The 25,442-nt window shown below is 35.4% G+C and overlaps 1 protein-coding gene across 3 annotated transcripts in view; it reads left to right on the top strand.

The window, feature by feature from the left end:
- The first annotated feature begins 75 nt into the window (after window positions 1–75).
- Frmd5 (FERM domain containing) overlaps window positions 76–25,442 on the top strand; it is a 32,944-nt gene continuing 7,577 nt past the window's right edge. For 2 of the 3 annotated variants that reach the window (XM_072894745.1, XM_072894747.1), the window contains exons 1-11: window positions 76–213; window positions 634–1,314; window positions 9,522–9,626; window positions 13,142–13,184; window positions 15,185–15,361; window positions 17,580–17,791; window positions 21,205–21,360; window positions 22,044–22,058; window positions 22,779–22,867; window positions 24,465–24,691; window positions 25,053–25,217. In XM_072894745.1, coding sequence (XP_072750846.1) covers window positions 1,219–1,314; window positions 9,522–9,626; window positions 13,142–13,184; window positions 15,185–15,361; window positions 17,580–17,791; window positions 21,205–21,360; window positions 22,044–22,058; window positions 22,779–22,867; window positions 24,465–24,691; window positions 25,053–25,217 — 1,285 coding nt within the window. In that variant the 5' untranslated portion in view covers window positions 76–213; window positions 634–1,218. The remainder of the gene's footprint in view (window positions 214–633; window positions 1,315–9,521; window positions 9,627–13,141; window positions 13,185–15,184; window positions 15,362–17,579; window positions 17,792–21,204; window positions 21,361–22,043; window positions 22,059–22,778; window positions 22,868–24,464; window positions 24,692–25,052; window positions 25,218–25,442) is intronic. The other variant, XM_072894746.1, reaches the window with a different exon arrangement.

A 25,442-nucleotide genomic window follows, 5' to 3' on the forward strand; every position in this document is an offset into this window, starting at 1 on the left:
GCGTGTCTTGGTTCTGGTGCCGTCGGTCGTCGCGCGCGGGCCTTTGCGGCGGTCGAGCTAACCGAGTGGAGTGAAGGAACGACGATCGATCAACATCGAGAGCGTACCGACGGCCGAATCACGCAGACTGAATCATCAACACAAGGAACACGGAGGACGGAGGACTCAGTCGACGCACTTTGTAACCTCTTTGTAAAAAAAATTCCCGTCTAGGTAAAATGGCGGTTACTTGAGTTGTGCGGAAAGTAACAAAGTACGCGACCGCGTTTATAGACTCGGTCGATAATATAAGTTTCTTTTTTCCTCGTTCGATAAATACGATTCCTACTTTATCTACGAATAGTGTTGCAGGCATCTCGGTTATCTTCTTTTCTAGAAATTTATATATCTCGATATTTTTTTTAATTATTATTCCTAATATTGCGAGACTTTTAAATATGATAATAATTATATAAAAGTGGAAAAAAATTGCAATCTATTTCATGTCAATTCTACATTACTCACAAATGTGTATACACAAAATTCAATGTTTACGACATCAACTGCACAAGTTTGTTTCAACACATTAATTCGATGATATACTGTACGGTAATCTGACGAACAACTGATTTACGTATATACTTTGCTTACCAGGTGCTCGAAAATATATCAGCAGTAACGAATCGAAATTCGGCGCGGTTATCAGCGCTCAGCGCCATGACACCTGACGTAACGGCAACGGCGCGCAGCGACCGGCAGCAGAGACTTGGCAGCGTCGCGTCGGCCGCGGCGGCGGCGCACCAGTGGGGATGTACTGGTTGACAGACAGCTTCGCGTTCTTCCGCCACGGTGATGTGTCGTCGTTCACCGCTGTGCAACCGTGCGGTCGCGCCGTGCCGTGTCAGCTCGTCGAGTAATACAAAGTACGGTCGCGTATCAGCGGCGGTAACGACAACGACGACGACGACGACGACGACAACGACAACGCCGACGCCGACGCCGACGCCGACGCCGACGCCGACAGCGACGACGACGACGACGACGTCGACCACGACGACGACGACGACGACCACGACCACGACGACCACGACGACGACGACGACGACGACAACAACCGGCGTCGACGACGACGACGACGGTGGCGCGTGTCGCGATTAATAAACGGGCAGTGTGTGGTGCTGTGGTGGAAGGGACGATGAAGGCCGGGGGGATAATTTGGGTGGCGACTTGAGGACAGAAATGTTGAAGTTCGGCAGCAAGAGCGACGTGACGGTGGTGCATCGCGCCACTATTCGACTCTTCGACGACAACGAGATCATCTACTGCGACTTTCAGGTAAGAAGAGAGCGTTACCGCCCGCTCCTGACTCCTGGCTCTCCTGACCGTTCGGTTCGGTGCCGCTGCCGCTGCCGCGCTCCATTCCGTTCCGTTCCGCTCCGCTCCGCTCCTCTCCTCTCCTCTCCTCTCCTCTCCTCTCCTCTCCTCTCCTCTCCTCTCCTCTCCTCTCCTCTCCTCTCCTCTCCTCTCCTCTCCTCTCCTCTCCTCTCCTCTCCTCTCCTCTCCTCTCCTCTCCTCTCCTCTCCTCTCCTCTCCTCTCCTCTCCTCTCCTCTCCTCTCCTCTCCGCTCCTCTCCGCTCCGCTCCGCTATGCTACGCACCGCGTTCCTCTGTCGCACGAGGATATCTCCGCGACTTTTCTCGCTATATCCCTACGGGTTTCTCTCATTCGCCTGCGCACTCTCATTCATGAGTTCATCGGGATCGAACGGAAAAAAAAATCGGGAAGCTTGTTTATCACATCATCCTATAATTGCTCGGATTTTATTCGGTATTTATTATTTATCTCTCTCAGAAGAGTGACAGATTTTTTTCAACGACGAGATTCGTCGCAATGTGCACGTACATAAGTACAGTTTCATCGTGCGATTGTGATTCCAGCAAATCTCGACGATACCACTCTTTGCGATCAGTACTTAAATCTTGTTAATGTTGTTTTCGTAGTTTTATATATTTTCAAATATATAAAAATAATTTTACAAACACACTCAACACACATGACATGTGACGCTTGATTTATGATTAATCGTGACATTACAGCCATTTGTCAAATTATTTTTACATTTCTTTTTATTTATCCACATTTACAGACTATTTACTTGTGATTAAATAAATCAAGTTTTTATCAACCGTGCCGCCTAATGATCAGAAATGATGAAACTTTTGTTAATGCCTAGCACATTAATCAAATATGTATTGATGAGTCCAATATATGATAATTATATAATCGATAACACAATATGTTTGTAGTTCTATAATAACTCTAAACTGACTAAATTAAATATGTATATTAAGGACATATTTTGGACATATATATGTATATATCGCTCTTTAAAATTTCTCTTCTTTTTCATCGATCTGAAGTAAGAAAAACTAGTTTGACATAAGCAAGAGAAAGAGCGAGTCGAATAAGTATATACGATAATCTTTCGTAGATTTTTCTGCAGTATGGTAATTATTGAATCGTTCGCAGATTCGAAATAACATGTAACGAAAGAAACATATTCATGTTTTTAGACAAGTTTACGAAAGAATATTTCAGTAAGAATCATAAAACGAGATATCTCGTTTTGTACGAATATTCTGATATTCTCGTGCAAACTTGAGCGTTAAAATTTGCACAAGTTTACGTTTATTTACGTTATTGTACAGCTACGTATATTTTTGTTTTTTGCTTTATGTTCTGATCTGACACGTGTTTATTGAGAGAAACGCTCTTGTCATTGTAGATAACAATATTCATTTAATCTGTTTGATCGTTCACGTCTCTTTTCCACGTGCCGTTGACATTTCTCGTCGCGATCGCACGTCGTTGGCGTGATTCGAGTTGAGCACCCCTGGACGGCTCGGGGGTCGAACCGTGACTCGCGTCCGCGGATCCGTTTGACGTTTAGTCGCAGGTAGCCGCGGCGTCTCCGACCGAAGCGTCTCCGGCTTGGATCGATTCCAGAAGAATCCGCCTGTGCACGCGGTTTGTCCTGTCAAAATTTATCTCGCTCGCGCTCTCGAATCATCCTTGCGGTATTGACATTTCTCGGACCTTGCACATACATGCGCCGAATATGTGCCGCGACGTCTCGTTTTCCAATTTAATTGCATTTTAATTGTCGAATAAAACCCGCGAAATGTCTCGCGTTATTTTTCGTACGTTTTTGCGAAACGTTTTCTCTCTGAATTTTATAATTTCATTTAACACACAACCAACAACGACCTCGAGAGACCTATACATGGCGTATATTGAGCAATCGTTATCGCGGTCAGCGGTTACGCAAGTAACTAGAGAGAGAAAGAGAGAGAGAGAGAGGGAGAGAGAGAGAGAGATACATTCCTGGATAAATTGATATCCTTTCTAATGTTTTGCATTATTTTTAATTTTTGTACCAGTTTACTATCTTCTCGTTCGCAAATCGCACTAAATTTATGTCAATTTTATCAAAGCTTCTAAAGGCAAATCAGGTATATACAAATATTCTCATCTCTGGATCGGTTAAATGATTCAGTCGCGATCAACCTGATGTTCGGATCAGTTTGCTTCCCTTCATTAAGCCCGCGCGGCGATACGCTCTTTGTGGTCACGGAAAATAGGGGATGTGTGTTTCAATCAAACGACGCGATCCGGATATTACGTTGAAATAATTGGCAGGCAACATAGTTGCAGTTGATGCAATGCGTAGAACCATTGATTTAGATTAATATTTTGAACGGATGACAATCGAAAAGGCGAGGACGAGAAATGATTCGCTTTTGACAATTAATCTATACAAAAATCAATGGCAGATAACATAATCGTGAAGAACATTAGCGTTTTAAAGTAATTTATTTCTTCCTTTCTTCTTTGTATTTTCATTAAATTCATCAACATTAAAACTAAGTAAGTATCTCACGTAACGCAGTAAATTTAACGCAAATATACAATTCAATTCAAACCAATTAAAATGCATTATGCGATTGTAGTTCAGCAAAAATAAAACTGTGATATTTAAATAAATATTTTCCATATTGTTTTTTTTTTTTTTTTTTTTTTTTTTTTATTTTGCATATTTATTTATCCATATTATTTCCCGTTTAAGCACAAGTGGAATATCTCAAGGTAGACTTCTTATATCGAATCCTGAGAATAGAATTTAATACGAAATAAAGTTTAATATTGAACTATGTGTAATTTATCGGAAAAGAGATAAATTTGTCATTTTGCAGAAAATTAGAGTTTATCCTTTATTGCGTGATCTTTTTTGCTACCTTGACGATGGTAGCCGTATATAATCCGATTTATAGGCGAAAATTCTAGGCCATCCTATTATTCGTTCTTACTATATTAAGGTGCTCCATTTGGCACAATGTTCGCTAATAACCATGAATTATGACGAACAATATCATCGGAAAGTGTCTTAAAAATCTCCATTATGCGCTCGCGCATTGTCGCGTTAAATCTCACCGAATATAATGTGACGATAATCCTTAACCTTCTTTGAGTGCCTCTATTCTTGTCTCAATGAGCCGCGTCAACATTGTGTCGCGTGCCAAGGTAAACGTTGGTATGTGTCGTCATAAATAAGACAGGGAATAACCAGGATTTAACTGGGGGAAATTTGCGGATTAGCAGGACACGTTCGCGGCCAAGCTTTATACGTCATTTATTTTACATGACGTGACTCAAGTAAGATTTTCGTTATTTATTTAAATACATTTTGATTCTTATGTATATTATACCTGTATTTGTACAAAGTAAAGTTTTGTCGTTTTAGAAAATTGGGACTTTGCGCAATCACGCGATTTTCATTGCTTTTAAATACTTTATGAACTCCATTACGCGCGACAAGAATTTTATTTATTTCATCCATCTTGTTTAAACAATCGAATAAAATATTCCGCAAGTCGATTGCATTATATTATTAGCATGTAGCACTACACGTATATTCACAAGTTCAACAAACAACAGTATTTATAAGAACCAACGTGTCTGAAGGTACAGGGTCAGTAAGTTACAATCAATGGTAGGCGTCCTCTTTTAGAGTTCTTACTATTCGCTGTCAATGTATGTACATATATATATATATATATATATATATATATATATATGTATGGGTATATATCCATATTGTGAAGAGTTAAATTATTACAAATGCAAAATCCCCTTTGCCCCGACAATGACGCGGCAGTTGTTGATCGACTTTTAAAACTAGTAACTTTCTAGAGGCTTATAAGTTTACTCTCTTTTTTTCTCTCTTTCAGAAATAAAGGCTAGTTGCGAATAAATACATTTTACGCATTAAATGAAGCGTGGAGAAACTGGAGAATTAAATTAAGGATATAACATCTTATTGTTAGTTTAGACGCCGAATGAAATAAGAATAAGTAAATTTAACGATTCTCTCATGATTTTTTATTTGTGGTGAACAATAACTAATTAAAATACAATTTTAATTAATTAAATATACAAAAAATTAACTGGAGACACTAATTGTTTAGATCAATAAATTAAATTTTTATAATAAAATAATAATATTGTGTAGACGGTTAAAAACACAAATTGTATATACACGACAGAAATGTTTTAGCAGAACATGTATCTATGTATATTTCTGCGCTTGAATTGTTTTTTTTTTCTTTTTTTTCTTTTTTCTTCGTCCTTACCATATTGATGCGATAGACACACAAACTATAAAAGTTAAAAGTCGGAAAGTTACACGTAGTTTAAATTAACTTTGCGAGAAATTTAAAGTATGCCTCTCGCGTTTTCAATCGAGCTTAAAGTATGTACGCTCTTTGTGCAGTCGAAACTGCGCATTGACACACACACACACACATATATATATATATATATATATATATATATATATGTCAGTTGGAAAAATGCTGTCATTTATTATTTTAATCCTTCCATTTATTTTACGCGATTGAAGCGTAGTAAGAGATATCGTTAAGGATCGAAGAACTTTTTGTTTAAAGTTTTTTTTCGTACATGACAGACTTCGCGAAGAAGGTGCAAGGTCAACAAGCCGGCATTCGCGCCATCGGCTTTATAATACATTAAAATTTAAAATCGCCGACGTGTGTCCCAGAGAATAACCTACGAATGTAATATGACTATCGCGTCGAAACTGTTCAATATCGATTTATCTCGTTCCTTGACACTACTTATACATTTCCGATGTATGCAAATTCCTGGTCGAAACTGGTTAAATTACATTTCTATACAATATATTACATTTGCAATATATGCGCGTGCGCGCTCGGGTACATTGATATTCCGCATTATACGATTCCATTTCGTTCACTATTCATATAGCTTTAATTAACCATTTAATCACTCATATCAGTTTATTGTAAATTAGTTATTAACATTCTGGGTGAAGAGATTTATTTTGCACCTGAAATGCGACTGCACAAAATTAACATTTAATTTTTACAAATTTTACTATGTCTAAAATACTAAATTGGATTCTTTCTGCTTGAATTTTGCACATTTATCTTTGATTAATATAGGTGGCTCTTAATTTACGAATCAAAATGTTCCATCTCTTCCATATTATATTACGTTATTAACATTAAGAAAAAAAAACACTAAACGACTTAAAAGTCGTTTTAAAGATTTAAATTTTTCCCTCTCTCTGCTGTATTGAAAATATACGGCTGACTCATTCAATTTTGAACTACTGTACGCACAAGTCAGGAACGGACAATTATATTAGTTATATTAGTTTAGTAGAAACAAAGTCATTTTGTTTAGAAAAATGTTAAAATATCATCTTGATGATTATTGGTCGACCTTGTTTGAAATTATTTTACATACATGTATGTTTTAACATAGAGATGTCTATCGTATATTCTATTTCTATTTTTTCTTTCAATAATTTTATACAAAAGATACAATGTGCTTGAACTTTGACAGTCTTTTTCTCATTCAAATACTGCTTTGTTCATTTATTGATTTTTATACAATTGAATTAAATCATGATGAAATACATACTGTCATAATATTTAGCTCTCTTTCTTCTAATGAAACAAAAGAGAAAATGATTTATTAATATAAAGTTTTAAAGGGGCCTTATTTGGTACTATTTTAATATTATTCATTTATTATATATTTATTATATATTGTTGTTATTTGCGAAATTTGATATACGTCATATTATACAATATCATATAATCGTGTCGCACATTTGAAATTGGTGACATGCAACATCGTTTTCCCAATAATATTTACATTTCCGATAATTCTAATTAATATTTATCGCACGTTTTCATTGCGGAAGCCGATATGTTTTTCACAATTTTTCAGCATGATCGATTTGCGTTCTCGTCAATTATAATAAACACACAAAGACGTAGACGAGTTATCTCCACGGGTACTTTGCGAAATGTTGGCAAGCTGTAAGTACAGCGAGGAGAGCGTTTTCTCGCGTATCCTCGCGTGCCTCGTGCTTTTTGAGGGTGGCACGCGAGGACCGCACGTTGGAAACGCGCTTAACATGCCGGGGATGCGTTCACTCTCCAAAGACGACGTGGCCATACAACAAACGACCGCCGGTGTCGGAGAACCTTTCTTTTCCGAGTCGCCTCCTCCTCCTTCTCCCTTGGCACGTATTTTCAGCTTATTTTACGGCCGTGGTAGGCCGTTGAAATATTCAATTTGATTCTCGATACGAAAGTTTATTTCGGGACGTGACATTTTGGCGCCCCTATAGGGGGAAAATAGTTGATTCTACGTCGCTCGCGAAAAATTTGCGTTTACAGAAGCGCGATCCTTTATTTTGCGTTCGATAATACCGTACACGTACGTTTACGACTCTGCATTGCAGCGCAAACTTTGTCGTTTCGAGTACCAAATGTCTAGAGATATATAAAATGCATTTTTTATTATTTCATCGTACCTATGTATTGTGCATAGTATCCCTTTCGCATGCGATGCTGTCGTAAAAAAAATAGACTTTTCTTTCGAAACAACGACTTTTTTCTCAAATCCGAAATGTATTAATATATTATTATTATTTCAAGAATATATATATATATATATATATATATATATATATATATATATATATATATATGTCTTGCATATAAATTATGTAAAGACGATGGAAAATAGCACTCGTTTTTGTTGATTCTTTGTTACTGACTTTGCATCGAGGTAATATTTAACTCGTAATTACCGGGTTATTACGCTTAATGATTGCAGCAATATTCTTTTGTCCGATTCATTAGTTCACTACAAAGGTCACGACTAAGTCGCCATTGTTTACATAATCTCCTTCGTGCATAACACTCGTGTCGGAAATTATGTTATCTAGACTGCTTTTTGTCGCAATATATCAGCCGCACGCCAGCGCTGCACAATAACACCTATGTGATATTACGAATTATTATATATTTTTTTAGCTATTTTTCGCCAATTATAATTTCAATTTTAATCATGCCGAATGTGCTATTAACATCTGTTATAATATAATAAGAAGATTGATATTTTTTTTTAATAAAATTTTAATTATTTTTTTATTAAAGTGTGTTTTCTATATTAAAACTGAATATTACAAAAAATATGTTTTTTTTTTTTTTTTTTTTTTTTGAAGAATTAACGCATTCGAGAAAAATCATGAAAAAATAAATTGACATCATTCAAAACTATTAAAAGTTAATAGGTTTAGAAAATATCTGAAAAAAGTCGTGCGAATACGTGTCCTATTTCCGCAAGATAGAATGTCGCGCAAAATCTGATTTATAGCTTATAGGTAGGTTTTTTAGTCGTATTTACATAAGATATTTTTGATAAAAAAGTACAGGAATTTGCACGTGTGCATACTATACATTTTATAAAGTGTATTATATAGCTGTATTAAATTTAGCTTTATTTTTTCTATAAGCTTTTTGAATTAAATATATACGAGATTATATAATTCTAACGCGTAAGAGAGAGAAAGAGAGAAAGAGAGAGAGAATACACACATGCATACAGGATTTCAGATATTCGCTGCGGTGTGAGATTTTCGCGCAGCCGGAACTCTGCCGTCTTTTATCGGACTTCCGGTGTTTCACGGCTGTATATACACGCCATGTATTTATTCGTTTTTCTTCTCCAAGAGTTTGCGACAAAAAGGAGCATTATTGACATTAAATTTACATAACGATTAGAAGAAGACTTCTACTTTTTTTCTTATATTTTTTTCGAAATAATATAAAATTAGTTTGAAAATATTTATTTGCGCCTATCGCAAGCTACTTCTACAAGGTATATTACATTATGTAAAATTAATGATATCTTTCAATTGCATAATTTTATCGTTAAATTAATTTACAGTGAAAATATTATTATTTATATATATAGAAAAAGAAAAGACTGTTAAAGTATCTGTAAATACAAACTTTTTAGTATTAATAGTATGCCAATTTATTCTTTATTGTTGTTTTTTTAATTGAAAGTTTAAGCAAAGTAAATAGGTATTTTGAGCACAGCTGATCGTTGACAATTCTTTTTTTTTTTTGTCGCAGCCACAAGATAAGGGACGACACATCCTCGAATATGTCTGCAAGCAGCTCAACATTTTGGAGATGGACTATTTTGGACTTCGTTACGTCGACAAAGAGAGGGAAAGGGTAAGTGCATTTATATTATGCGGACACATAATAAATTGCTAACTTAATTTTACTAATAATTAAACTAATTTTACAAATTTAACTTTAATTGGTTTTTCTGTCTACAGTATATTTGTTTAATTATCGCTTGTTTGTTTTATTGAGAAATTTTGTTTTGGGAAAGTCGAAATTTGACGGTCATAAAAAATGGAAAGATCTTTGTGTCATGCAATTAAAATCGATCCACCAACACCTGCGGTAATATATGGCGTGCGCTGCACTTCATCTGGTAATCGTTATTCTTAGGTCATCGGTGTAATTCTGGAGGACTTAAAAATAGAAGCGTGCCTTGAAATATCGACGATTCAACATAGTATACTGTTATTCACTTAAAAACACGAGTACAATAACCATTTATTTATCCCTTCCTGTTTATTTGCTTGCATAACTGTTCTAAATTAATTTTTTCGCACTCGCTTTATCTTTGAGAAACGTTTTTTGTCAACACATTTATAATACGGACAATAGTACACAATCGACACGGTCTTATTTTCCAGTAACCGTTGCTATGAGTTTTATTTGAAAAAAAAAGAATCTTTCGAAATAATATTTTACGCATACAACAATGCAATTTGGCGCGCATCGATTGCTAGAGATTCTCGATTCTAGAAAGCCAAAGAATATAAATTCAATTTACCTCATAAACGTTCGATTGTCAAGAAGACCTGCAAATGTATCGGAAACACGAGTGTATTTGAATTTGCGTCATTTTTTGCAATTACAAATATCAGCGATATCTATTTTTTAAGTTACACTAATGATCGAAATTTATTTATAATAAATAATTATGACTTTTGCGCAGCAATTAATTAAAGCTTTATATATCTTATGAACCTATAATTTTATTAAGCAAAACTTTAGATTTTATCTTTATTTGCTTACTCCTTATTGATTTACTTGAATAATTATTCGCTTGAAACAAATATATATTTCGAGGGGTTGGTCATTGAGGTAATTTTTGTACAAGGGCTAGATAATTCAGCGGCAATCCCAGGAAAATTTTGGGTAATCCAAGGTTATTTTTGGTAAATCTAAATAATCTTTAGCGTTAAAATAATTTAAAGTAAAATTTCTTTTTCAAAATTTATTTTTAATTTGAGATACTATTAGGTAATCTCAAGTAATCCGAGGTATAATTTAAGGGTAATCCGTATCAAAGGGTAATTTTTGTACATTATAACTGTTAGTGACCAACCTCTCGATATATTTTGATATTAAATCCAAGTGAATGAACCAATCTTAATTTCGCCTCGGAAAATTTAATCCGCAAAGAATCGTTTTAATTTGAACACCAATTTGAATTATTAAAGACATTCTTTATTAAACAATGATAATAATTATCCTTTTCGCGTACAAATTGGCATTAACAATAGTTTCTTTAATTTTCCTTGCGTAATAAACCGACATTTTGTGGCGAAATACATGGTCGTCCGAGAAATACCGAGAAAAACCTAATGGCTAAAATTTTAATGGAATTACTTTTATTCTCTATAACAACAAAAAAGACTATCGCAATTTCATTATCAGCGTGCATAGCATTATAAAAGTAAATCGTGTGTCTTTTTTTAAAACTCCTTTAAAAAGCTTCTTTTACGGTAAAATCGATAATGCCCGTCCAGACTTTCGCGGACGTTCCATCGAGTGTTCAAAAATTAAAGGACCGCACCCCAACATTCTCGGGCGCAGCTTCCGTTATTTCTTCGGCTTGTAGTTGAAAAATAAATGAGTGATTTTTATAAAGAGGGAAGAGAAAATTTTTAAGAGAAATTTTATCGAGCTTTTGAGAAATTTTTGAACAATCTCATTGGAATAATAAACGACGAAAGAGCTACTACGTGTCAGCTACAAATCTTTCGAGGATGATAAATTATATCGCATGTAATATTGACCGCTATTACCCTTGAATAGAATCTGCCGAATCCCCCCTATTCATTTTCTAAAGCTGGCCGATAGAACGGGCGGTTCAAAGAGATACACGCTATTCGATCCTCTTTTATCCCCACAAACGAATCTGCCGCGTAGTTTGGTGCAACCCGATATTTACTCGATACAACTGATGTGCTCGATCCTTGATACATTCGCGTTGATATCGTTCCTCATCTCCGTTATAATCGCGCGAAAAAAAGCTACGTATGTACACGGAACAATTTCTATGTTCAATTTTATGAATGTTAAATATTATTAACACCCCCCCCCCCCCCCGCCCCCATGCAGCTCAAATTCTTACTTTAGATACGGTCAACGTCACGGTCACTTTAACGAGCTTGCTGAACACGGTATTAAAACAGATGCGTAACCTTGTCGGTATAATTTCCAACGGTAAATGTCTCGTCGTATTCACGAGCAAATCCGGATTGTTACGATAGTATCATCAGAAACTAGTTTTGCAAACCTTTTTTTTTTGCGCTTCGAATTTTTGTTTTTTTTTCCCCACGTTATATTTATGCGAATTACGGTATGTTATTTTAGTAATATCGGGTAAATAAGCAAAGGTCGAGATAACTATTAAAATTCGAATTTATACGCTATGATTGGAGAGAAAATAAACGTTTAAATACACGGATATTTATTGTAAATATTACACTATATATACGATTCGCTGATTGCTTGATACTTTGCAAATAAATAAATAAATAAATAAATAAATAAATGTTTAATAGACAATTATAGATGATGGCGTGTTTAAAATCATGTTGTGAATATATTATTCATCCAGGGTATGATGACTATAGGCTGTAATTTTTTCAATAATCGTTACATAGGGCGCTTTTTTAGTCATTATCAAAGATATTTCATAATCGATATTTACAGTAGTTTATTATATATATATTATAAATCTTGTATCATATTTTTACTTTCGACTACCTGCAAAGTTTTTCACTTGTCCACTAAAAACTGTCACAACGTTGAATAAATGACAGTTGAGCTATCGTAATCGACGTTAGACATATTATAAAGATATGTAAATTGTTACATGACCTATAATTTTGATTTTCGTTTTCACTATTTTTTTTTATAAATATTATGGCCATCTTTTCCTTAAAAGTCGAGTAAGATGGCCGATGCTTATGTCGTACTATTTTGATAATATAAAATTTCAATTAAATATTTTTCTTTTAATTTCGATATAATATTACGTAATTAAGCTTCAGTGAAGATAATATGTCAAACGTTATTAAAAAAATAACCAAAATAAAAGTATGGTAAGATGGCCGATGCTTATGTCGTACTATTTTGATAATATAAAATTTCAATTAAATATTTTTCTTTTAATTTCGATATAATATTACGTAATTAAGCTTCAGTGAAGATAATATGTCAAATGTATGTTTGGTTATTAAAAAATAACCAAAATAAAAGTATGTTTTTTGCATTTTAAAAAACTATGGCCATCTTAGCCGAGTTTACCCTATGTGGTATATGTGTATACATAAATATTATACATATATTTAAATATCTTTCTTTTTTTGTCGCAGCATTGGTTGGACCTAGCGAAAACAGCGATCAAGCAAGTGAAAGGTTGGTATATTATTCAAAATTGCGGAGGTATAATTTTTCAATAAAGTCAGGTTTTATTTGTTAGACTGTTGTTTTCTCGCAGAGAATTTTTCTTTCTTCGGAAACTTTATCGCTCAGCATAATTTATTCGTTCCCGAGGAAACGCGTGGAAAGGTTTTACCCCGCCGGGCGAACTGCTTTAGTAGTCATGTCATTCTCGATAAACCTGCCTGTTGGTCGCGCGGTACGCAATTAACGTAAACGCAACGGATGTGCTCGTAATTCGAGGAAGTAGACACAAATCAACGTGTTGGTTGGGAATATTCTTATTACGCTCGCGGGTAATTTTGTCGAATGGGATGCGGACGAGGAGGAGATTGCACGTTATCGCAGAGCGGAGAGACCATAATGTTATAGTCGATGGCCGTGTAGTAATGTTACCTGCCGCGTAGAAACGCAGGTATCGAGGAACAGCTGCGACCAAGGCTTCGATCGTCGTATATAGGTATGTACCTCTTTCCTCCCGCACCCAATTACGTCGAGTCGATGTGATATTATGAAAGTTTCAAGCAGTCTGCGACCCGTTGGCCTATTCTTGTCAATCTGGAGCAGACTTGTGTCCGAAAGCGTTCAAGTTTTCTTCTCCTCCTTCCCTTTTCCCTTTCCTCGTCTACTCGAAAAGCAGACGATCCCGGTCCGGATAGAGATTGGAATCTCGGCGTCTCGCGTGGGAAAGAGGATATCTCTGCGCTCGCACACGAGAACGGGATTAGACGGAGGTGAATTTTTCTTTGTATCCTGAAATTTTGAATAGACTCGAAGCCAAAGAATCCATATATATATATATATAATACTGCGTGCGAATGCGGAGCGAGGAATATTCGTGGACCGTGAATGAACGTCTTTGTCGCGCCTGTCGTACCTGTTGATCTTGATACACACCACATAGAACGCTACCTATCTAACGTCGATATTTCCGTGACGTCTATTAATTTAGAAGCGCTATGCACACTTTTGCAGCTTTGCATAATATCGCGATATAAAGTCGAACACCCGCGATTAAATATGCAATCAGATTCAATTTACTTGATATTCACATACATGTACGTTTTGCGAAAGATCAATGCTACAGACAGCTCGCGGATGGTTGCCTATCGAAGGCAACGAGCCGATAATGATAACACACCGAATGAGATCACAACCTTGCACTATGGAGGTAGTATTAAGACCGTCGTAGTGTAAAGACCGATTTGCATTGCAATGCGTTCATGTAGATTTGCGCGTCTAGCTCTACATTTAGTATGAAATATACTTACTTGCTAATACTTAGACAATTCCACGTGGTGCGTTCAAGTGTTTTCTCGCGCGATGCGTTTAACACGATAATCACACAAGTTCGTGCGAGATAAAAGCTTGCAAATGCTGCACATTTACACACACACACACACACACACACACACACACACACACACATCTATATATACGCGCAGAGTTTTGTCATTAGTTTGCTCATATTATCATATTGTCTATTTTCGAGTTCTTCGCCAAAGCTTTTATACGAGCGGAATATTGCCAAATGTTAAGTACGATGTCTATATTGTTTCGTATCGCGTATATTATCGATTGTCGTTCTCCGAAAAAAAGGGGAGAAAAAGGAGATTGACATACATATTGGCTCGCCAATAAAAAATTGATTGTCGCGAATGCTGTCCTATTAGCGCTTGGCAGAATTAAAATGATAAAATTACATTAGATTGCGCCTCGACGTCGCAAGCTGTTAGGGTGCGACGATAATTTTCAGAGTTTCGACATCAATTTAGCACTTGGTTTTATATTTATAGAATTTTGATGTGCTCATTAATTATAATTATACAAGACATATTTCGCGATAAACATGAATTATAAACAAGTCGCTAAAAAGTGTGCCGGAAACTACATCACGAGCGTTGCAATTTTTGTACGCCGATTTGTAAAAAAATACATGTCCACTTATGTCTTTCATTTTGGTTACTGTATTACAGACATGCACGAGATTTTACTTTGCTTTCGCGTGAAATTCTACCCGCCCGATCCTCTGCGGTTAAAGGAGGAGATCACCAGGTATCAAGTTTACCAGCAGCTCAAGAGGGACCTTCTTTACGGACGTTTGTGTTGCACTCCTGGCGAGGCAGCGCAGCTGGTGGCCTGCATCGTCCAGAGTAAGTTTGCATTTTGTCGTTGTTTTTCACTAATTTTCCACCGTACACCGTCTCGATGAAAGAGAAAACAACGAGGTCACGAGGATATTCGTGATATGCAATTGCCGATGTCTTGAGCTTTTATCCGGACAATTTAAATCGCCTATATTTTTACAATAACTAAAAAAAAAAAAAAAAAAACTGTTTTTGGATTTATTTTTTTGATATATTTTCAAAACGTTGAAATATTTCATTTTCTATTTGTCAAGGATTGCAAATTTAAATATGTTAAATATGTAATTATTATTATATATTAAAGATGAATTTCCTTCCTCTAATAATTAGCAAAGAAAGTTCGATTAACATGAATTTGCGAACAAAAAATTGTCGATAAACGATAAATATCTAGTATTGGATTCACGAGCAATAAATAATGTATGATGCGTTTGTCGGCCATGACGCCCGTAGTTTCAACTTCTCTCCATTTCATACGTTCGCTAGGTCAATTTATTCCTTTATCTTGACTTCGGAAATCCCATAATTCAGGATTTCCTTCCCAGTGACCTATCCACGATCATCGTGTATCATCCACCCGTCGTTGATCGTCGTCTATCGATCGTATACAGAACCATTCCGATAAATGTATGACGTGGTTTCGTTTACTTTCTTCATGTTTAACTATAGTGAATTAATTACGCTAGCAAGCTGTTGTAGTATCGAAAATCATGTATTTAATCTCGATAAAATGATAATTTAATTTTCACTGCCTGCAATTGTGTATGTCTACGTATAATATTTGTACACAGAGAAAAAAAGAATATTCTTACTTTGACAATATCTTTAGTTTCAAAATGTAAATCTTCAAATCCGATTATATTGCGTTAAATAAAGAAAATTTTCTTGGATCAAGACATTTTATATAGTTTAACGAAAAAAAATATATTCTTGTTATTTAAGAATAATTTTCTTGAATGGAGAGGAAAAAATGTTGGATAGAAAATAACACATGTTCAAATCGAAAATTATAAATTTTTTTAGAGTTGAAGTAATTATTTTATTCTACATGACAATTGTGGTATTGAAATGAGATTATAATATTGTTGAAATTTAAGATTTTTAAATTCTTCTGAGAAGATTATAGATTGTTGCGTATATATGAAACAATAAATGCGTTTATATAAGTTTTGATTTTTGACACTTACTTTTTTTCTGTATATATATATATATATATATATATATATATATATATATTGTTAAAAGTTTATCTTGTTGTGTGGTACTTTATAACGAGATAAATGTAAAAGTCTATTTGTAGACTCTTATATACATAGATTGCGATCGAAATTAGTCTGGAGAGTAATTCTTCGGGAGTCGATGTTCTCTCTTACGTAAGTAAGATATTCAACCTTTTGCTTCTCTCGCGATCTCATTATTGAGAAATCTACCATTTTCCACCGATCGTGACTCGTCTCTTATTAAAACTTGGGTCGTTGACCATCAATTCTTAGACCGTTCACCTTTCAGCAAACTCCAGCATATCGTGACTGTGACGACAAAAAAACTCACTCATTTTTCGCTTCCGATCTTTTTTTGCTGACCTTGACGATACCTGTTTTTCTAAGAATTTTTTTGTATAATCAAACGCATGATCGATTGGCTTTCTCTCTACGAGATAGGTGGCTCTTTATGCAGATTTCTCATACTTTTTCTAAAACAAACGAGTCTTCTTACGCAAGATTTTCTTATCGATTGGAGAAGAGGAGGAAATTGCCGTGAATTCGATATCTCTAGACATTTGTTTGCTCTTCTCTCGTCATTTGTCTTTGACATCCGGTTCGAGCAACGGTCGTTTCTCGATCCTCGAGTGATTTATCCCTGATGGTTCGCGCCCTGTTGCAATTGAATAATGTTGGCGATGAGTGCCGTTTATTTTTCGAACTGTCTACCGTCAGTGCACTCGATAATTGTATCGTCAGTGTACTCGTAAAGCGTCTACTTTCTTGCTGTTGAAATCGATGAAAATACATGGAAAGAGTTTTTAGATTTAGAAAAGATCTACGATTTATGTGATTACAGGTCTTTAGAGACTTTTATTGATAAAAATAAAGCCGAGAAATAAACTGAAAGTAGGAGAAGCGCGCGAGAAGAAATGCGCAGTTGATAATTTTGTAATGATGGACATTATCTTGCCTGCAGCTTCAACTAACGGAACGACTTTTCTTCACCGGAATTCTTTCAGGCGAACTGGGAGATTACGATCCCGAGATTCACGAAGGGAATTATATCTCCGAGCACAAATTGCTAAAGACGCAGACTCCAACGATTGAGGAGAATGCGATGAAGATACATCAGGCTCAACTGAAAGCCTTCACCCCGGAACAGGCGGAAAATCATTTCCTTAGGATAGCCTCGCAATTGGACACGTACGCGGTCGATCCACATCCGGTCAAGGTAATTTTCCTTATTTTCCTTACCTTTTGCATGAGAGCTCCTAGCGACGATGATGATCGATGTTGAAGAATTTTTACCACATTTTCCTTCATTTCACTCTACTCTCATTTCAATTTACTTGGACCAGCGCGGAATTAGACGATATTAATATAAAATATCATGAAATTCCGTATTAATATTATTAAGTTGAAGAAGGCTCCCGGAAAAATGGGCCAAATATTTCATAGTAATCGATATAGTCGTGACCAACAACAATGTCCTAGACACAAACTTGAACATTGTTAACGGAACATAATAGCGTCACCGATTCTCTCGTCCGCTTTCGTGATGCTAAATGACGGCCTTCTTTATTTCCGGCGATACAATTAAATTCATTAACAAAATACGTACCATTGCCCTTTGACGAAGCACGGAAATTTTTTCGTTCAAATGCGACACTTGTATCTCAATGTTACTTCTTGCATAATTTTTTTATAAATGATGCAACGAAAAGCGATCGGGTCTTTTATCGGTCTGTATTTGTTGTGAACGGGAGATTCGCGATTTTATATAGATTTTTAAAATTATTATTTAATTTTGTATTACACATGATTTGTGAAGATGTATCTTTGTTCAATTTATGAACTAAAAATGTACAAGTGTACATTGTTTGTCTTATTTTTATCGAAAATAGGGATCGCAAGTCGGAACATAAAAATAACAAATTCGCCTCGTCGCGATTGCGAATTTCGGGATCGATGGGTGAACTTGTCGATAGAAATCATGACAGAATGTAGCCATGTAACGTGGATAAAAGTCATACATCTCGTCTACGTCGATAAGAGTCTATAACCATTTTATCTTTTTCGCACATAGAACGCGCTTTGTGTCCGTTTCATAAATCGGCAGCTTTCTCTCTTTTATTCCAGGCTACACCCAACATTTCGCCATTTTGTTACAAATAGACTGTAATATACAAACTAAACTATATATTCATACAATATATATTCAGCGTTATATACATTATACACATTATCATACAATAATCAAAATAAGACATAAAATATCGCATAAATTATTATATTATTATTTCATTTACTATGTTATTTGTAAAATATGAATAGTATATGGTTTTAAGTCTCTCATTCAGCAAACAATACGGATATTGTCAAATGTAAGCCAATATCAGAGTATATCCAATTAATCATCGATTTTAATTTTCATCAGTTTATCATTTAATTTCAATATAATAGAAACGAGTCCGCGCGCGGGGACTCTACCACTTGCATTCTACGTTTAATGGTTCGATAAGATGGAAAATGTTTTCAAAGATAAGGCCAATATTCTATTATTGACATTTCCTCCATTATCACGGGATATGAAGCCAGCGTTCATTGATATTCAAACGAGGAACAACTCTTGCGCGGGATTTCCTCGAGAGCGCGTCTATTATATTCTGTTGACAACCCGGTTGAGAAGACTCGTTGGTTTGTTGCAATGATACACTGATTCCCATTTGGTTAATAGGAATCGAGAAATGAACGCAGATAAGAGCTATAAAAAGTCCACAATACACTTTACGTAATATCTCTCATTGTCATAATCTCTCTTTATCCGTATCGTAAATTTAATCCGACACGTAAGAATAATTTCTACGCGAATTTAATTTCTAAAGGAAGCGGCTCCGTACGATTCCTTGATTCTATTATCATCGGCGAACCTTTCCATATTACTTACACGTGTCATTGTTTAATTAATGCATTTGGTTCGATCGATGCGCTTATTGAAACTGCAACCGTTATCTCGGTCGGAACACTCTTGCTGACAAATAAAGCTGCGACTGTACGTATAGTAGTGGCAAAGTAATAATCTTGCATTTCGTATCGCTTTGCGAGAAAAAACACCCTGCTATTATTCGTCGCGATGCATTCATTGCATTTTTGTCGCGACGAAGCGCGAGTAGCATCTGTCGTTTATTGGTTTTTTACTTCCTGCCTGACATTCTCGCTGTGAAATAATCGCGGTCCATACAGTTGCGACCGTCTTCCGTTTAAGGGAAAATGTCATTTTTACGACACGATGTTTTTATCTGTCTACTCGAGAAGGAGTATCGCGCGACTATAAATTATCTGTTGTATGGATCTGTACCGGACAATCATTCTTAAATGTTACAATTTGCGAATAAATTGTATAACTAATAAAGAGAAAAGTTCACGGATAAAACTGATCCGAATAACACACAAGTACACCTGAAGAAAATTAAATACAAGATTATATGAATAATGAAATTTATATAATATATAGGGTAAATTAGGGTATGATGGTCAAAGGTTGTAATTTTTTCAACAATCGCTACATAGGGCGCTTTTTTAGTCATTATCAAAGATAATCGATATTTATAGTAGTTTATGATATTGTAAATCTTGTATCATATTTTTACTTTTGACTACCAAGTTTTTCATTTGTCCACTAAAAACTGTTATAACGTCGAATAAATGACAGTTGAGCTATCGTAATCGACGTTAGACATATTATAAAGATATGTAAATTGTTACATGACCTATAATTTTGATTTTCGTTTTCACTATTTTTTTTAAATATTAATAAATATTATGGCCATCTTTTCCTTAAAAGTTGGGTAACATAGCCGATACTTATGTCGTGCTATTTTGATAATAAAAAATTTCTATTAAATATTTTCCTTTTAATTTTGATAATATTACGTAATTTAAGCTTCAGTGAAGATATTATGTCGAACATTATTAAAAAATAACAAACCTAAAAGTATGTTGATGATTACAGTTGAGCTATCGTAATTGATGTTAGACATATTATAGATATGTAAATTGTTACATGACCTATAATTTTTATTTTCGTTTTTACTATTTTTTTATAAATATTATGGTCATCTTTTCCTTAAAAGTTGGGTAACATAGCCGATACTTATGTCGTGCTATTTTGATAATAAAAAATTTCTATTAAATATTTTCCTTTTAATTTTGATAATATTACGTAATTTAAGCTTCAGTGAAGATAATATGTCGAACATTATTAAAAAATAACAAAACTAAAAGTGTATATTTTACATTTTAAAAAACTATGGCCATCTTACTCGAGTTTACCCTATTTAATCTGTGTTTTCATCCAACAAGAAATTTTGTTCATGTAATTTATTTATTCAAGAAGGTTTTAATTGATTAATTATCTTTATGCTATCTCTTGTTAAATTTTAATGACACTTTCCGACCAAGTGTAAGCGAAAAGAGATTAAATCGAAATTACTTCTCGGATGATTCTTCAAAGTAGCGAATATGTTAACTGGAATGGAAATTTTTGAGTTTCTACTTTCCTATCGTCTGCATGAACGTCTTTCTGCGATTGCGTTGCGATTTCATTTTCTGATAAATGTGTTCGCATTACACTTACATATACAGGATCCTGACAAAGGTACACAGCTCCACCTGGGCATTAACCACTGCGGGATTCTGACGTTTCAAGACTCACGGAAGATACAACATTTCCGCTGGTCGGAAGTTCAAAAGATCAACTTTGAAGGAAAAATGTTTATCGTTCATGTGACGATACACGAGGTAAGCGCGAACGAATTTGCATATTGTTAATCAGAATGATTTGTTAGATTTCGCGATGCACGCAATGGCAATTAAAAATGGATAACTTGTTATGATGCAATTGAATAAAAACATTTCGCTACATCGTTGTTTTAATCGTTGCAATTAAAAAAAATTATATTATATCGTCGAGAATATATAAACGTAGAAATAATATTTAGTCACGTTTTTTTATCTTTTTGTGACATTTAGCGTGGAATCAATCTTGATAAAAGGTTAAAAAGTTGCACGTAGTTACAAAATCCATTTAATAGTTTATTTATATTTATATTTTATTATAAAAACATGAAACGGGTTTCTTGTCATATTCAGTAATTCTTCAAGTATCCTGGCGTTTATCGAAATTCTTCGCTGAAATTATCGATAAAAACTTGACAGTATGTTGCTTGTATAACTTAAAAACGAAGAAACATGCTTGATGAAAGAAACCTTGAAAAAAAAAAAAAAACTGTTCTATTTATGATCTCTGATTAGCAGCGTTGTACAGTACAATGTTGCACATGAAAATGCGCGCTCTTATTCTTGCATGTCTCCTTCGCGTGTAGCGTGTGCGTGCAATATATATAATACACGTGACGTCAGATACTCTAATAATTATGTAAGTTAAGTAATCCCTTTTATTTCTCTCCGCTGGGCCTGCTCAGGACGTAAGGACGAAGGTGAGTGCGATTGAAAGCGATTGAAATGATTGAATGTTAATTCGCGAATCGAAATTCAATTAATATAAAATTTGATATTTTAAAAAGTAAAAAAAGTAAAAAAAATACTATCGAATAGAGACGGAAAAAATTGGTTTTAATAATCCCATTAATCGCGACAAACGTAAAACAATTTTCCAAAGATAAATATAGCTTGAGATTTATGTCACTTTGCGCGCGAATAATAAATCTTTTTTGTGTCACGAACCTCTTCTTATACTCTTCGTGTACCGTATTTCTCGTTTGTACATGAAAGTAAAAATAAAGAAAGTCGTTGTCGCTTGGGAATTGTATGACAGGATATCCGTCTCATTTTCCATTACGACTCTTCCGTTACAAAATGTGCCGCGTGTCGCATTTTTTGAATATTAGTCTATAACATTGTTTTATTTCTTTTTGATCGCATAAACATCGCGGTGCAACTTTAAATTTTTATCGTGTAATTGTTGTTAATCTTGGCGCTAAAAAAATTTTATTATTGCCACACCTTCCTTCAATTTTTTTTTTTTTTTTCATGTTTATTCATTAGATGTAGTTTATGTGTCGTGTCATTTTATCTAGAGACCTAAAAGAAAATTTTATTAATAAATTTATCGAAAGGAAATATTTGATTCCAATATTAACATTTAGAAATAAGTTATTTTTCTCAAACATCTTTATATACATATTTACAATTTTCAGAAAAAACATCTCGTCGGATTCAAGTGTCCCACAGCAACAAACTGTCGTCACGTGTGGAGGTGCGCCATTGAGCAGATGCTGTTTTTTACGTGAGTACATGTATTACACATGTTTCCTAATCGCACGTACGAGAGATGGTATTATTCTGTTTTGCATCGCACCGCGTTTTTGTTGTCTACGAGAAAACAGTTAGGTGTATCGAGGAAAAATTTTTTATCTAATTTTACTCTTGATCTTTTTGTTTTTCTTATACAACATACAGCATGAAAATTTTTAATACACTTTTTCTTCGCGAAAATTTAATTATTTACAGGTGCTTACAATTAGTTTTCGATATCAAGTTTGCGAAATGCTTTTGCGGGGGCCTAAATAAGCCTGCTTTCGCTGTACGTGCAACTTTTCCAAAATTTTCCGAGATAAGTAATTGGGTCGTAAAAGTGGCTCTCGGATGTGTAAAAGATGCATTTCGCTGCTTGAAAATATCGCTGATACTTGCGAGCACGGTTTATAGCCGCAGCCAAATTTTATGTTTCTACTGCAAGATCCGATGGATGGCGAAAGTGCTTATTAAGCGAAATTACTACGTATCGATGCACGTAATATACAATACATACAGTATATGCGGGCATTGCACTTTTGTACATTTTTTAAGCGAAATGAATATTCATTCGAGCTTGTCAAACTCGAAGCAAAACCATCGCTCGTTAAGCATTAAGCCGATGACACTTGGATCCTGATATTCCGTATTCACACTCGCGTCGTAACTCATTAGCAACGTGCCATCCGTCGAAACTTGGTGAATTAGGACCGGCTGTGTTTGCGACACTTGACAAATTTATTTGGGACATGCTTAAGTTGATAGATATTTCTTGCTGCTGTTAGTTTTCGTGACGGATAATCCATTTTATTCTTTGAAATTTTTTTCTTAATAGAAATAAAATCGGAAATTTTTTTCTCCGAAAATTTCACGATTACAGCGATGAAAATCAAAAGATTGATGGAAAAGCAAAATATCAAACTATATGTAATGTGAATTTGCGCTTGAATCTTTTGGCTAAAACATTACGTAGGAAGAATTGCAACAATCTCTGAAATAAATACATATCGGGGAAGAAATATTTCGGAAAAAACGTACAATTTCTTGTTGAAATAATCCGCGATAAATTGAAAATTAATCGTAGAATTATTGTATAAAATAATGAGCGAATATTATATAATCCGATTAATACGAGTACGTTGCCTGGGGAAATTAAATTTTCACGAGTCGTTGAAATTCAGCAAATTAACATTGTATACGACTTTTAGATTTCACTAGCAAGGCTAGCGTACTCCGGGCTATAGTTCCTCTTCAGCAAATTTGTGCCGGTCATAAATTTTCGCATTTAGTTAAATTCCGGCACGAATGTGAGGCTTATTACTATATAGCTTCTACTTGTTACCAACTTATTCGATGCTCGCGATCTTTTGGTTGTCACGCACGTGTTCATCGTTCACGCGATGCCGATTCCATGGTTCGATTTGACCGGGCAAATTAATCTCTCTTGTGTGATAATATCTTTTTCGAACAAATATATTTCATTTCGCTGCGAATATATATCTGACTTGTAGTTACATTTCTGTACAATCTAAAGTATACGAATGGTATTACATAAATGATTTAACGATCCAAACTGGGTTTATGCGCAGCTTGCCAAGGGCGTCGGACGCACCGGTGGTGAGCGGCGGCTCCATCTTCTCTTGGGGTTACAAGTTTAAGTATACCGGAAGAACGGAGAGAGAGGTTCTAGAAGAAGTAGGACCGCTCCGGAAAGAGGAACCGCCGATTCAACGCTGCCAGACCACGTGTCTGAGAAGGAAGGCCAGCAGTGTACCGGCTACTCCCAGCACGCCAAGTCAGGATCTCGTCGAAATACGTGAGCAATTTCTCTTTTCATACATGTAATTTTTACTTATTGTCATTTTTTTTATTTTGACTAAACGAGAGAGAAAGAGACGAAGAAATATACTTTCCAACGGAAATAGAGAGTAGAAAGAGTTGATCAGGATCGAGGAAGGAAGATAATCGTCGCGATAAAATTACAGCAGCAGCAGCAGCAGTAGCAGCAACAGCAGCAGCAGCAGTAGCTATATAGCGATAAAAAAAAAAAAAAAAAAAAAAAAAAAAGAAAAAGACATGAAAATCATTAAACGAGTCGCTGATGTCGATGAACGCAATATTGTCAGGTACGAATATCGCACGATAGCTATTTTTTTTCTCTTTTCACGCGTTTTCAGGATACTCCAGCCTACCGCGTAGCTGTCACAGCGCGGGCCTGGATGGCACCGGGATGCTGGAGGGCGGTGCAGGGATCCTCAGTTCGCCCTACTGTCCAGACAATACCTTGCCCCTTCTGGAGACTGTATCCGAGGACCAAGAGATTCACGCCAGGAGAAACAACGGTTAGTTGATGGTCGTGTCTCTCTCTCGCCTCTTTCCCTCTTTCCCTCGTTCTCTTTTTCTGCTGTTCGAAATGTTGGATCTCCTAATCTCGTTCAGCTCCCCCGGCCCATTCGAGCCAATCGTCGCGACGCATGTGTACACAGTTAACGCAATAAATACATTAATCTTTGTTAATATTTGAAGCTCCACTCAAATCTTACAAAGGAGAAATGTATTTTAACGTA

Source organism: Anoplolepis gracilipes, chromosome 6 (assembly GCF_047496725.1).
Source record: "Anoplolepis gracilipes chromosome 6, ASM4749672v1, whole genome shotgun sequence".
NCBI lineage: Eukaryota > Metazoa > Arthropoda > Insecta > Hymenoptera > Formicidae > Anoplolepis > Anoplolepis gracilipes.